General features: G+C 44.1%; 1 protein-coding gene across 30 annotated transcripts in view; it reads left to right on the top strand.

Annotated features, from left to right (window-relative positions):
- Positions 1-15,530, top strand: part of FBRSL1 (fibrosin like 1) — a 770,646-nt gene that overhangs the window by 736,961 nt on the left and 18,155 nt on the right. For 10 of the 30 annotated variants that reach the window (XM_043497654.1, XM_038373064.2, XM_043497655.1 and 7 more), the window contains 7 exons: positions 5,136-5,371; positions 7,699-7,749; positions 8,870-8,965; positions 13,057-13,128; positions 13,683-13,712; positions 14,283-14,354; positions 14,691-14,774. In XM_043497654.1, the coding sequence (XP_043353589.1) occupies positions 5,136-5,371; positions 7,699-7,749; positions 8,870-8,965; positions 13,057-13,128; positions 13,683-13,712; positions 14,283-14,354; positions 14,691-14,774 (641 nt within the window). Of the gene's footprint in view, positions 1-4,874; positions 5,036-5,135; positions 5,372-7,698; positions 7,750-8,869; positions 8,966-13,056; positions 13,129-13,682; positions 13,713-14,282; positions 14,355-14,690; positions 14,775-15,530 lie in introns of all 30 variants that reach the window. The other 20 variants (XM_043497666.1, XM_043497665.1, XM_038373066.2 and 17 more) reach the window with 3 other exon arrangements.

Below are 15,530 nucleotides of genomic sequence, written 5' to 3'. Positions count from 1 at the left end.
ACTTGAGACCATTACTCCTCGTTCTGTCATCTGCTACCATTGAGAACAGTCTAGAGCCATCCTCTTTGAAACCCCCTTTCAGGTAGTTGAAAGCAGCTATCAAATCCCCCCTCATTCTTCTCTTCTGCAGACTAAACAATCCCAGCTCCCTCAGCCTCTCCTCATAAGTCATGTGCTCTAGACCCCTAATCATTTTCGTTGCCCTTCGTTGTACTCTTTCCAATTTATCCACATCCTTCCTGTAGTGTGGGGCCCAAAACTGGACACAGTACTCCAGATGAGGCCTCACCAGTGTCGAATAGAGGGGAACGATCACGTCCCTCGATCTGCTCGCTATGCCCCTACTTATACAACCCAAAATGCCATTGGCCTTCTTGGCAACAAGGGCACACTGCTGACTCATATCCAGCTTCTCGTCCACTGTCACCCCTAGGTCCTTTTCCGCAGAACTGCTGCCGAGCCATTCGGTCCCTAGTCTGTAGCGGTGCATTGGATTCTTCCATCCTAAGTGCAGGACCCTGCATTTATCCTTATTGAACCTCATTAGATTTCTTTTGGCCCAATCCTCCAATTTGTCTAGGTCCTTCTGTATCCTATCCCTCCCCTCCAGCGTATCTACCACTCCTCCCAGTTTGGTATCATCCGCAAATTTGCTGAGAGTGCAATCCACACCATCCTCCAGATCATTTATGAAGATATTGAACAAAACGGGCCCCAGGACCGACCCTGGGGCACTCCACTTGACACCGGCTGCCAACTAGACATGGAGCCATTGATCACTACCCGTTGAGCCCGACAATCTAGCCAGCTTTCTACCCACCTTATAGTGCATTCATCCAGCCCATACTTCCTTAACTTGCTGACAAGAATGCTGTGGGAGACCGTGTCAAAAGCTTTGCTAAAGTCAAGAAACAATACATCCACTGCTTTCCCTTCATCCACAGAACCAGTAATCTCATCATAAAAGGCGATTAGATTAGTCAGGCATGACCTTCCCTTGGTGAATCCATGCTGACTGTTCCTGATCACTTTCCTCTCCTCTAAGTGCTTCAGGATTGATTCTTTGAGGACCTGCTCCATGATTTTTCCAGGGACTGAGGTGAGGCTGACCGGCCTGTAGTTCCCAGGATCCTCCTTCTTCCCTTTTTTAAAGATGGGCACTACATTAGCCTTTTTCCAGTCATCCGGGACTTCCCCCGTTCGCCACGAGTTTTCAAAGATAATGGCCAAGGGCTCTGCAATCACAGCCGCCAATTCCTTCAGCACTCTCGGATGCAATTCGTCCGGCCCCATGGACTTGTGCACGTCCAGCTTTTCTAAATAGTCCCTAACCACCTCTATCTCTACAGAGGGCTGGCCATCTCTTCCCCATTTTGTGTTGCCCAGCACAGCAGTCTGGGAGCTGACCTTGTTAGTGAAAACAGAGGCAAAAAAAGCATTGAGTACATTAGCTTTTTCCACATCCTCTGTCACTAGCTTGCCTCCCTCATTCAGTAAGGGGCCCACACTTTCCTTGGCTTTCTTCTTGTTGCCAACATACCTGAAGAAACCCTTCTTGTTACTCTTGACATCTCTTGCTAGCTGCAGCTCCAGGTGCGATTTGGCCCTCCTGATATCTTTCCTACATGCCCGAGCAATATTTTTATACTCTTCCCTGGTCATATGTCCAACCTTCCACTTCTTGTAAGCTTCTTTTTTATGTTTAAGATCCGCTAGGATTTCACCATTAAGCCAAGCTGGTCGCCTGCCATATTTACTATTCTTTCGACTCATCGGGATGGTTTGTCCCTGTAACCTCAACAGGGATTCCTTGAAATACAGCCAGCTCTCCTGGACTCCCTTCCCTTTCATGTTAGTCCCCCAGGGGATCCTGGCCATCTGTTCCCTGAGGGAGTCAAAGTCTGCTTTCCTGAAGTCCAGGGTCCGTATCCTGCTGCTTACCTTTCTTCCCTGCGTCAGGATCCTGAACTCAACCAACTCATGGTCACTGCCTCCCAGATTCCCATCCACTTTTGCTTCCCCCACTAATTCTACCCGGTTTGTGAGCAGCAGGTCAAGAAAAGCGCTCCCCCTAGTTGGCTCCCCTAGCACTTGCACCAGGAAATTGTCCCCTACGCTTTCCAAAAACTTCCTGGATTGTCTATGCACCGCTGTATTGCTCTCCCAGCAGATATCAGGAAAATTAAAGTCACCCATGAGAATCAGGGCATGCGATCTAGTAGCTTCCGTGAGTTGCCGGAAGAAAGCCTCATCCACCTCATCCCCCTGGTCCGGTGGTCTATAGCAGACTCCCACCATGACATCACTCTTGTTGCACACACTTCTAAACTTAATCCAGAGACACTCAGGTTTTTCCACAGTTTCGTACCGGAGCTCTGAGCAGTCATACTGCTCCCTTACATACAGTGCTACTCCCCCACCTTTTCTGCCCTGCCTGTCCTTCCTGAACAGTTTATAACCATCCATGACTGTACTCCAGTCATGTGAGTTATCCCACCAAGTCTCTGTTATTCCAATCACGTCATAATTCCTTGACATCACCAGGACCTCCAGTTCTCCCTGCTTGTTTCCAAGGCTTTGTGCATTTGTATATAAGCACTTGAGATAACCTGTTGATCGCCCCTCATTCCCAGTATGAGGCAGGAGCCCTCCCCTCACAGACCTTCCTGCCTGTGCTTCCTCCCGGTATCCCGCTTTCCCACTTACCTCAGGGCTTTGGTCTCCTTCCCCCGGTGAACCTAGTTTAAAGCCCTCCTCACTAGGTTAGCCAGCCTGCTGGCAAAGATGTTCTTCCCTCTCTTCGTAAGATGGAGCCCGTCTCTGCCCAGCACTCCTCCTTCATGGAACACCATCCCATGGTCAAAGAATCCAAAGCCTTCTCTCCGACACCACCTGCGTAGCCATTCGTTGACCTCCACGATTCGACGGTCCCTACCCAGGCCTTTTCCTTCCACGGGGAGGATGGACGAGAACACCACTTGCGCCTCCAACTCCTTTATCCTTCTTCCCAGAGCCACATAGTCCGCAGTGATCCGCTCAAGGTCATTCTTGGCAGTATCATTGGTGCCCACGTGGAGAAGCAGGAAGGGGTAGCGATCCGAGGGCTTGATGAGTCTCGGCAGTCTCTCCGTCACATCACGAATCTTAGCCCCTGGCAAGCAGCAGACTTCTCGGTTTTCCCGGTCAGGGCGGCAGATAGATGACTCAGTCCCCCGGAGGAGAGAGTCCCCGACCACCACCACCCGCCTTCTCCTCTTGGGAGTGGTGGTCGTGGAACCTCCAACCTCAGGACATCGCATCTCATGCCTCCCAACCAGCGGAGTCTCCTTCTGCTTTCTCCCCCCAGACATATCATCTGGTCCACTCTCCGCATTGGTACCTGTGGAGAGAACATGAAAGCGGTTAGTTACCTGTGTCTGTGTTACTGGAACCCGGACATTCCGCTTACCTCTTCTGGAGGTCACATGTTGCCAAGCTTCTTCACTGGCCTCTTGGCTCCTCTGTGTAACCTGCTCTACATCTTTAGAGCTTTGTGCCCCTAGAAGGCTATCCTGAGTTTGGTCCAGAAAATCCTCAGTCTCTCGTATACAACGCAGGGTCGTTACCTGTTGCTCCAGACCTTCAATCTTCTCTTCCAATATGGAGACCAGCTTGCACTTTGTACAGACAAAGTCGCTTCTGTCCTGTGGAAGAAAGACAAACATGGCACATCCAGTGCAGGTCACAACAGCTGAATTCCCCCCTTCCATATCACCTACCTACTACGGAGCTTCCTCAGAGACGTTGGCAAGATGTAAGCCTCACTGGGCTCACTCCAGGCGAACTCCCAGGCAAACTCCTGCTGTGAGCTGCTCTGCTGTCCCCTCAGCCTGAACTCACAGGCCCACGTGCTTAAATAAAAATCAACCAATGAAGTGTGTAAATTTTGTGGTATTTTCAGCCCATCCTGGTTGGTTAATGGTTAACATTAGTTACCCGGTATGCCCCAGCTTGATTCCTGAGCTTTGTTTTTCACCTTCCAGACCAGGGAGTAAAATGAAGGCAGGAAGCTCAGCCACAGCCCAGAGTCACTGTACTGTGGATCAGATCCTGCCAGCTGAAGTGAGGCCTGTGGAGTTGCCTCCTGGCAAAAAGAGCCACTTAAAAATGCTATCCTGTGATTAGGCACTAACCTGGCTGCTTCACACACACACAGAGAACCCAGTGAAGCCAGTTATGTCAGACTGTTTGTATATCTCTGTGGATTGACCCCTTGTTTTCCTTGGAGGGATGGTGAAGTTTATGTGCTGTCATTTCTCCATCCCATCACCTTTGCTGTGGTTTTTAAAGTACGTTTTTCAAATGGACACCGACAGGTTAAATGTGGCCAAAAAAGAGTATTTAACAAACTTAAGACCAATGCAAATGTTCCCCAAGGTGTTTTTTTTTTTTTATTTCAGTGGGAACAGGTTTGTCTTGCTTATTTTAAAACCAACCAATTGTACTCCTCTGCCGTGCTCCCAACACAAACGTCGCAGCCTTTTCCTAGTGCAGGAAAAAGCTGGATTTGAGTCTGACTAGTTTATTTTCACTGTCATAGCTGAGGCTAATGCACCAAAAACAGAAAAAGGGGAGATGTTTAGAATTCTTCCAGTGTTGATAATGTAAAGTGGGGTTGTAGCCTAGGGAAGAGGGAATCTGTTGTGGGTTGGGAGGAAAGGGAGTCATTCCAGTTGTGTTTTTTAACTTGATAGTGTCCCTTTTAAAGTGTCCTAACCTCAATATTTGTGACTGGGTTGGGGGAGCGGGGTGGGGGGGGCAAGCTTGTTTATGCTTTATGAAGCCCCACTGTGTTTTCTGCTGTGATGACTCATGGTGTTCTCTCTTGTCTTTAGATACCAGCCTGTTGATATCATTCAACCAACCAATCATGTATTGCCAGCCTCATTCGGGGATTCTGATTGGTACTTTGTCACAGGCATCTCTCTTACCTCCACCAATGAGTCCTCACGTAGAAAACCACCACAGCATGACCTGCAGAAACAGGGAATGCCAGGTGAATATCTGACTCTCTTTCTTCTATGTCTTTGTGGAACTCACAGGCCGATGGGCCTTTGTGTCTTTTTTTTTTTTTTCTCTCTCTCTCTCTCCTCTAGATCATGAGCTGCTCAGGCAAGAGCTGAACAACCGGTTTCTGGTTCAGAATTCGGACCGGGCCGGTGCCTCTCTTGGCCCGGTGCCATTGCTGAGAGCGGAGTTTCACCAGCACCAACACACCCACCAGCACCAACACACCCACCAACACACATTCACTCCTTTCCCATCCAGCTTACCCCAGATGCCGCTCATGCCACCCTCTGCACCTCCCATGGTGCATACCCCAGCCCAAAATGTGAGGATAAGTAAAGAATCTTGGGGCAAAAGCCTAACCCACCGTACCAAAATCAGTCCTCTTTATTTCAGACCAGCTTCCCTTGTCCCCCAAGAAGCCCTGCTCCTGACTTGAGCCCCTCCATTTTTGAAGGATGTTCTCCTTCCCATTCAGAACCAAGAACATTTATCATCACAGTTCCCTTGTGCTCCTACCAATAAACAGATACGCTGTTTGTGCAGTTCTCAGGCCCCTTTATCTCTCCTTCATGGTAAACTGTCAGCTCTGTACTTTTGTTTAGATTAACAACCTATCCTTGAAGCTGCATTAGCTGGCTCATCTCCTTCACATGCACACACATGCACAGAGATGTCGGAAGAATAGAGGTTTCTAATATAAAATAAAATGTCAAGAAAGGTTTTGTGGAACAATATATTTGACTCTATCCTGGAGCATATAATGCAGGTCTGCTTGCCATTCTTACTGTAACTCAGTACTTGCACTGTTTGAGTTCAGTGTTGTCCTGTTCGTTTTATTTTCTACTTCCCCACACTCGTGTCCAGTAGACAATTTGGGTGTTTACTATTTGATTTGGTCAGCAAACACTAATTTATATGTGGCTGACTCTTCTTCTGGAACAAAATCTTCTGGCCATTGAATAAGCTTTGTCATTTCTTCACTGACGGTGCTTGTAACAGAATGGGGCTTTTCTGCTGCTGTTAACAAAATCTTAGCGTATCTGGCATAAACCAGCTTTGTCAGTTCTTGTAAGCACACTCTCCGTATGTCCCTGGCAATTATTATTTTGTTAGGTTGAAAAAGTAGAATTCAGCTTTTCCTTCCTCCGTTGCATGCCACATCTAAAACATACAGAGTCCTCTTCTACTAGGACTGGCAAAATTGAGCAATAACCATTAAAGGCAACACTTGAAGAAAACTACCAAGGATTCATGGGAAATAATATTTCTCACTTTTCTTTCCTGGTCTGAGTTGCATGATGACATTGTTCAGTGATAATCAGCTTAGCGACAGAACAATGAAAGTAATATCTCCCACCCCAAATTGAGCCCCAGGTGCTTGCACAGCATAGCCATGTGCAAATACCTTCTTCTCTTTTCTTCTGCTGTGTAAAAAAACATTCCTTGAAACCTGGTGTGTTATTTGAGAACCCTAATATCTAATCCCGCTGACAGCTCCCTCCCCGCCCACCCGCACCCTGTTGATGTCAGACTTTCTAGTGAAAACAGCTTGCAAGGCTCTTTTGTTATATTTTACTCACATCTTCTTATATTTCACTAAATCAGGTTTATTAACCCTAATGCCAGAGAGGAGTGTTGAAATTTCCAGCTGCATGTGTTTAGTAATTTATGGTATTTACACTGGTGGGTACATGGCTCCAGTAATAACTGTAATTAATGAAATTACATATCTGCTCTCCTGCACATAGGATAGCGTGTAACAGCAGCTGACTTGCCGAATAAACAGCATGCGGGGGGGGGGGGGGTGTTATCCTTGTTCACTGTCCCTGTCCCTGTCCCTCGCCCTCTCTGGTCCCCAACATAATACTTATTGTTCAAAGATTAAACGAATGCATTATTTGAATGCATTAACATTCAAAAGATGTTCAGGACCAATGCTGGTGAAAAATAAATATGGGACCCAGGTCACATGTGTGGAGGTGTTAAAGCCCCATGCTGGGAGGCTGGGGGCATTCAGAGTCAGGTTTTCTCCAGTGAGCACTGAATCTCTCCTTTTTTAAGAGTGGCGGGGGGATTAATATAATACTCTCTATGCCTGGGGCCATTTCCAAAAACCTATTTTAACCATATTAGCTTTGCCCATACAACATGGAGGGGAAATTGCTAGCTGTGCTAGATATTGTTTTTATATTAATTTGACAATTAGAGCTGGGCCAAAGTTGCAGAATTAAGATGTGGATTAGAATACAAACTTACCCAGCATTCTCATTTAGTGCTGCAGTTCAGCTCATTAGAGAGAGATGCCAGATTTGGATCTGGGAACAACTTCCCTACATTTTTTGATGGAGTGAGTGTTCCAGTTCAGAGGGGTCTCTTGATAATAAGGAGGGGACCAATTTGTGCAATGTTTGTTACTCAGAGAGGCACTTCGGGGGCTGGTACACAACCAGGTGCTATAACTTTACTCCTACTAATCAACAGCTTTGGGAGAACTGGTCACTCCCTCCTGAATGAGTGTGGAATAGTCAGTCTCCCATGTTCTGTTAAATGATGTACCAAGGGCCATGATTCACTTACGCATGTAGAAATCTGGTTTCATTATGTGTTGTGGAATGCAAACTCAACTTTTCTTTTCTCTTTTACTTCCAGTTTGACAAGTACGCTCCCAAATTAGACAACCCTTACTTTCGACATTCCAACGTGAGTGCTGATGTTCCACTGTTTGTGCTTCCGCTTGCTACTGCGTTGCTCAAATGTCTTTTAATTGATACAGACAGCGGTTTCGATTCATTCGTCCATCCATCTAGTTTTCCTATTCATGTTTGAATTTTTTGTAAATGTAACATCTTGTCCTTCTCAACGTTGTCTTCTGCATTTTCTTTGCTTTAGTTTTAAATTGCCATGCCTGGGAAGGTGGGGAGTGCACAGAGATTTCTCATAGTGTGGATTATTGCAGCCCCAGTGCAATCAGGGCTTCACACAGTGCAGTGCCACAGAGCACACGGTGTTTTTACAAGACAAAGGGTACATCTATATGGCAATGAAAGACCCATGGCACAGCAGTGGCTAGCCCAGGTCAGCTGACTCAGGCTCATGGGGCTCAGGCTGCAGGGCTAAAAATTGCAGCATAGATGTTCAGGCTCAGGCTGGAGCCTGGGCTCAAAGATCCTACAAGGAGGATGGGTGTCAGAGTCCAGCTTCGACCCAAATGTCTACACTGCAAATTTTTAGTCCAGGAGCCCGAGCCCGGTGAACCCGAGTCAATTGACCCAGGTTCTGAGACTTGGTACTGCGAGTTTTTTATTGCAATGTAAACATATCCAAAGTGGTACTAGTGGCCTCATCCTGCTCCCCATTTCTCCACAGCACCAAAACTGCATACATTTTTGGTACTTATTACAGACTGTGTTCAGGAGAGGCCCAAGCAAATCTTTTAATACAGTACTTTCACCAGGCTATGTTCGTGTTGTACAGTTACTCTGTAATAGCAAACTATATATCCAGGCTGATATTTGCTTTGTAAAATGAAGCGATTTCATTTCTAAAAAAGGATTGATTAGTTATAGATTTACTACTTCTATTCCAAAATAGTCAAGCAAAACAATATTTTTCCATTTCTAAAGAATGAGGTGGAGGTTGATCCTTTGTCTGTTTCAAAAATACAGCAAATTCTATATAGTCCACCGTGTTCAAAATTCACAATAAAATGCATCAGATCTGCAAATTTTCATGTTTTATTTTGGCTTTTAAAAATTTTGTAACAGTGTTTGACAGGCTTAGCTCCTGCCTCAGCTGTTGTTCATTTTGTCTTCTTTTGTAGTTCTTTCCAACCTATCCTCCGGCAATGCCTGGAATGCCACCGATGCTTCCACATTCAGGACCTTTTGGGTCACTTCAGGGAGCATTTCAACCGAAGGTACAAATGTATTATTGTTGCATTAGCACAGACTTTGTTCTTCGATGGGAGACTGCGATCAGAATTGTACTTACGGTGATTATCTGAATGACCTTTTTGACTAGCTCAGCTGCTTTTGGGGCCCAGGGGTTGCTCTTTAGAGAGGAGTGCAGTTGTTCACATGGAAGTCTAAGGCCTGGTCTACAGTACAGAGTTAGATCGATGCACAGTAGCTTACGTTGACCTAATTATATAAGTGTCTACACTAAAATTTCGCTCCTATCGACATAACTGCCCCACTACGCCGATTTAATAACTCCACCTCCGTGATGCGTTGCTTACATCAACTGTTACTCACTTTCAGAAGCCATCCCCCAGTGCCCAATGCTGACAGTACAATCTGTATGAGCGCTGCTGGTGAGGACACACACTGCTGACACAAGGAGCATAGTGTGGACACACAAAAGCGATTTATTTACTGTAGCAGCTGTATGCCAATGTAATGTAGGTCAACGTAATTTTGTAGTGTAGACATGCCCTAAGTCAAAGCTAGCTAAGCAGAAACTCAGGGTCAAATAAATTAATTAGTTCTAATACAGACCAATGAATCCCAAAGCACTTTGCAAATTAAACAGACTCGTATACAAGGGTCATTCCCCCAGCTAGATAGCAGCCAACTGTGGGGATGAAACTGACTATCAAAGCACAGGAACAATAGAGAGGAATGCTTTTTAGTGGTTAGAGCAGGAGTGAGGCATTCAGTTCCCAGTTCTGCCACTGATTCGCTTTCTGACCTCCAGCAAGTCACTTACCCCTCTGCACTTCAGCTTCTTTATCTATAAAATGAGGATAATTACATACTTACCATGCAGTGGTTTTGTGAGGTTTATTTAATGTCTGTAAAGTGCTTTCAGATGCTTGGATGAAAGACAGAGTACAGCTGCAAAGCATTATTATAACTAGGGCAGATTGGCAAAATTTGCAAATTTCACCATTTTAACTTTTAAAAAAAAAAATACTCTGTGGCACATACTTTTTTCAAACTTAATGTTCTTTTTTTAAATTTAGAAAATGTACGGAAAATGTTTACATCCATTCCAAGAGAAAAAATCCGAAGTACTCAGAGATTATTGATGACATTCTTATAAAAGTGACACTCAGTCTTGTGATAAAGCGTGTTTATACCTTCCTAAGTGACGTGGTTTTATAGATCTCCTGTCATTTCTAAACACATCTCTGCAGAGAGATGAGAAATGATCTGCGGAATTGCTGTTTATTAAAGGGCTTCAGGAACCAGCACTGTGTTTGTTATGCAGTGTTTGCATTTGGAAGATCAGTTTTGCAAGAGACTAGCAAGAAACTTAGGGTCAGGGTGTGCATTTACTTGCACTGGTAAGCAGTCACTCACATGAAGTCGATGGGAATGAATAACTACTTACCACTATGATCAAGGACTTCACAAGATATTTTAATGGAAGCTAAAGGAACTTTTCAGAGGTTTATCAAGCCTCTGTGAGACTTCTTTTGTAAATAGTGTAGAATGCATAATAAATGACCTATCTCAACTAGAACATTACACAAATTAAGTACAGGAATGGAAGAATAAGTTCTCCAATTAAATCCAGGTGGAAGGGTGGGCAGGGGGTGGAATTTAGGAAGGAAGTATGTAATTACCTAGCTTGGAATTTGGCCAGAACACTATGATTAATGTTCCTATTCTTGTGAAGAACTCCAAAGGATCTCTAATGACCACAAGTGGTAAGGACCTCAGTTTTACATCTCATCTGAAAGAGATGCACAAACCCTATGGAACTAACACTGTTGTAGAATACCTCTGACATCAAAAGATAGTACAGTTTTGCTACAAGGCTGCCTATAATGAGACAACCTCTGATACACTGATAGTGTGCTCTTCTGGTTTCCATCTCCTTTACCAAACTTTATAATACCATCTTGCTGTAAAATACAGTGAGACCCACAGAGAAACTGTTCTGCAGTAAAAAGGAAGGAGTGAGCACAGGTTTTTCACATTTCTAAGCAGTTCCAAGTACTATGTAACTAGGTTTTAATTTATTTCAGAGATAAATACATAGAACACTCACTAGCTCAAGGTTAAACTGCACAAGATCACAGTCTGCTGCAGTGGTTAATCAGGAACATGGTATGGGCGCTGGGCAGTGCTGTATTTACATGGAAGCTGACATCTGGAGGGACATGAATGAGATGAAAAATTGATCTGCAACTTGTCACATTCTTTTCCAGTTCCATAGAGGAGACAGAGCTGAGCCTCTGGGTGAAGCAACACAAGTTACTGTCACCTCTTCCCCCCCCCCCCAAGCTATTGGATTAAATTCTAGATAATTAGGATAGACCAGTGGCTTGATTCTGGCAAAATGAATTCAGCACTCCCTGTCCTACAAAGTAAAGGGTTTGCTTTTGTCCCCCCATGCCTACCATGTCACTTGCCTTAGGCCTGGTGTATAAAGCCACTCACATAAATGCAGGCTGACTATAAACTTCTCAGCAAGTTTCCCAAAAGCCATTCTCACAAGCTAAGAACTTGAAAAGGTCAAAAGTATTCAATTTCCTTTGCTGGAGGAAACATTCACATCTGTCCTCAGGGGAAAGGAGGACAGAATGACACACCATTATTAATGCATTGTGATCTCAAGACTCTTGACTGTATCATAGCTGTGACTTTTGTTTCCTCCATAAACCTCAGCTGACAGAGACCTTAGGAGCCCTTTGAATGCAGGTCTGTCAGGGGAGTGTGCTTCTTCACTTAGACAATTCAGAATTGTCTTTAAAATAAATGACAGTTTTAACAACTTGACCTGAGAAAATTAAACTAAACAAAAAAAAAAAACCTGCATTCACTGATTGCTCCTAAAACCTGGCTGTTTGGAATCTACAGTCACATGACCTAAATTCTGAGTAAAACAGCCAACCAGGGTATTAGCCCTAAGCTCTCTGCACTCAGCTTTTTGGGAGCAACAGGTGAAGTTGTTTGGAGCGTCAGAGACTGATTGTTTATGTATAATTTCAGTTCTTGGGGTTCTTTTCCAAGGGAGGGCTCTGTGAGCTAGTTTAGAACCGAGAAAATCCAAATGGCAACATGGAGGAGTAGTAACTGGGATTCTACACTCTAAGGGCAAGTCTTCACTACCTGCCGAATCGGCAGGTAGTAATCGATCTATTGGGGATCAATTTATCATGTCTCGTCTAGACGCAATAAATTGATCCCCGAACGCGCTCCCCATCGACTCTGGAACTCCAGCTCACGAAAGGCGGAAGCAGAGTCGATGGGGGAGTGGCAGCGGTCGACTCGCTGCTGTCCTCATGGCCAGGTAAGTCAACCTAAGATACGCCGACTTCAGCTACGCTATTTGCATAGCTGAAATTGCATATTTTAGGTCGGACCCTCCCCCCAGGGTAGACCAGAGTCAAGTGTTTAATCCTCCTTGGGGAAACTATAGAATAAATCAATTGAAAAGAAGTTGGGAAAATATTGTTATAAAATACTTACTAAGCTCACTCTAGGGTTTACCATGTCTACCTCTAAAGCCATGTCTGCCCTAGGCTCTTCTTCATAAAATTGCCCACTTCTACCCATGGCAATGCTAGTATAAGTAGGCTGTCCACATTTTAGCCATTGTGTCTTCTAGCGGCTCAGAGAGGCAGGCTGACCCAGTGGACAGAACACTAGACAAGGACTCAGGAAACATGGGTTTCGTTCCTGGCTATGACAATGACAAGCGGTGTGTGACCTTGGGCATGTCACTTCACCTCTCCATGCCTCTGTTTCCTCTTCCACCTTTCGTCTAGTTAGACTGTACACTCTTTGGGGCAGGGCTCTGTTACCATGTTGTACAGCACCCAGCACAATAGAGCTGTGATCTCAGTGGGGGTCTGCAGGCGCGACCACTGCTAAATATTAATAGATGACATTAAACATAGTTGGGAGCCAATGAGAGAGAACATTTAGCACTAATATAGCAATATGCATGTCAAAGCACAGTATAAACACTGACTAATTAATGCCATTTACTACAGCTAGAAATATTAAGTGTGATGCAGTACAGTGTCATTCATGCTATTTTCTTTTCTTTTAGACTTCAAATCCGATTGATGTAGCAGGTAGACCTGGCACAGTCCACCACACTCTTCTGCAGAAGACTCCGGGGGTAAAGAACAATTTGCAACTTCTCTTTTACTCTTTCTTTAATTCCAGTAAAACAGTTTGTTTATAATAAAGAGAATACCATTCAAGAGAGAACTAGCCTTGGCAGATTGCATGTGCTGTTATGGCAATAACCTCCAACGGTTCATGAATGCAGGGGGATTTACGGACTCATTTAAACAAAGTCCACCGGAAGTGGAGTGGGAAACCCTTTAAGCTCTTTCCTCTTAGCCTTGTTTAGAGAGCAACAGTTTTTAATGCACTCCATTCTAGGAGGATTACTTGGTTTTGAAAAATCTTGGCACTGTTTGGTTGCTGGCATGCAACTGCTTTATCTGTCATAAAATCCTGTTGTGTTTGGTGCAAGAAATGAAAGAGACAAGTTTTAATAAAACTCCTCTCTTAAGCCTTTTGGGGTTTCCTATGCCACAAGGGACTTCTCCAGAACAATGCCTTCCTGTATGTTTTCATTTGTTCAGAGGAAGGAAGTTCCCTACCCTTCCATATATTGGCCAGTTTCAGAAAAATCTCTAATTTTTATTTCTGCTTTCTTCATAGGTGTCTGACCCCTATAGACCGCCAGTAAGAGTAAGTAAGGATTATGGGGAGGTTGTACATTTTTATTAAGTACAGTCCACATGCTTTTGAAACTTAAGTCTTATGTTCATCCTTTACTTGAAGAAACATGTAATAGCTCTCAGCTGCATCTGAGGAATATCATTCAGAGTAAAACTCAGACTTGTTTTGCATGGAACTGTAATAAAATTAAACTTATAGTTAATAGATGTAATAATATTCTTCGTGCCATTTATTGTGGCTTTTTAGGGTGGTGATACAGAAGTCAGAAAGAACAAAGCATGGCTCTCGGAGCCCAGGGTGTCAACTCTGAATGCTGATGTCCACCACTCCCAATCAGAGCTGGTAGTGAAACTAGAAAAATATCACACCTTGCTTCTCAAGCCCCCTTTATTTAAAAAAAAAAATTACATTTAAACAATTTCAAGACACCAAAAAATGTTGATCACCTCCCTCTGCCGACTTAGCAATTAGTCTCTGTAACTTTTAACAGCTTTAAAGAAAGGGAAGTAAGTGGTTATATCAGATGTTTGTAGACCAAAAGCACTAAAGTAATCTACATTCTTATCCTTTTGATTGCAGAAGCCTGGGAAGTGGTGTGCAGTTCACGTACAGATTGCCTGGCAGATCTACCATCACCAGCAGAAGATAAAGGTAACAGAGCCAGTTTAGTCAATGAAGCCAAGTCTTCTGGCTTATTATAGGCTAAATTCTAGTGACTAATGATCAGGAAGCAGAATACTAGTGATGACGCTTCAGCTTGTGATGTATAGATTAACTAAGGCTTTCAGACTTTTAACATCTTTGGCAGAAACTGTTATGTTTGTCTGAGGGCAAGGAAATTGGATTGAATGGTAGCAAAAACACACAGCAGATATTAAGTATGAAGCCAGAGGAAGTTCAGAAGAGGGGGAGGGGGACGGTAATTTTGCCCAAGATCCAGCTTTTTATGAAGCATACATGTTTAATATCATTTCCCTTCTGCACTAGTACCTCCTGTGGAATATGGAGTATTATCCTATTCAGAATGAAATGACCGATACGGTGAAGGACATTTTACAAAACATAGAGCAGGCGAGTAGAATGATAGTTACTGTGTCAGAGGTGGATGGGTTTTCTTCTTTGATTTTGTGGGGGGATGGGAGGGAATTTAAAAACTGAAGAGGTAACAAGATTAGGTACATTGGGTGCCATTACAAACTCAACATTCCCCATGCCAGGTGCCTACACTTAGAATAGCAGATACCACAGTAAAACAATCTCTATCGTGATTTTTTTTCATGGCTCCCACTGTAGTTTTTGTCCAGTTAATAATGAATATTTACTGCTTTCCCTTGGAGCTTTTTAATTAATGCCATTAAAATGGCCAATGTAAATTTTAGTAAGTGAAAATATCATTTCAGCTGTACATTTAGAAAAAGACTTATTTTCTCAGCATAGGTGAAGTCTGTCAATGTATCAGTCTGGCTCTTTCCTAGTAGCCTGGCATACTCTAGGAGAAGGTTAAAAATCTCATCCAGAGTCTCAGAGGCAGTTTTCTTCATTCCTCCACATCTCTCCTCTCCCCCTACTCCTTTCATTTGGCGCTTACTAGCTGTAGAAAAGGAATAGTCTGCAAAAGTCTCTCTCGCTCTCTCTGAACTGGAGCAACAAAGCACAGAACTCTGTCGTCGACTCTAAAGGCTTCTGGTTCTGTCTGTAGCTTTCAACCTGTGGAATGTTTTTTGTCAGGTCAAGACTGCAGACTGATCCTAGGGTGCAGTGCACTTAGTGTATCATGTTGCATGCTCCGCTGTGTATGCTGTGGGGCTAAGAGCTCACTTCAGACCT

This window comes from Dermochelys coriacea, chromosome 15 (assembly GCF_009764565.3).
Source record: "Dermochelys coriacea isolate rDerCor1 chromosome 15, rDerCor1.pri.v4, whole genome shotgun sequence".
Classification (NCBI taxonomy): Eukaryota; Metazoa; Chordata; order Testudines; family Dermochelyidae; genus Dermochelys; species Dermochelys coriacea.
The sequence above is the reverse complement of the archived record's forward strand: the minus strand, read 5'-3'. Positions and strand labels throughout refer to the sequence as shown.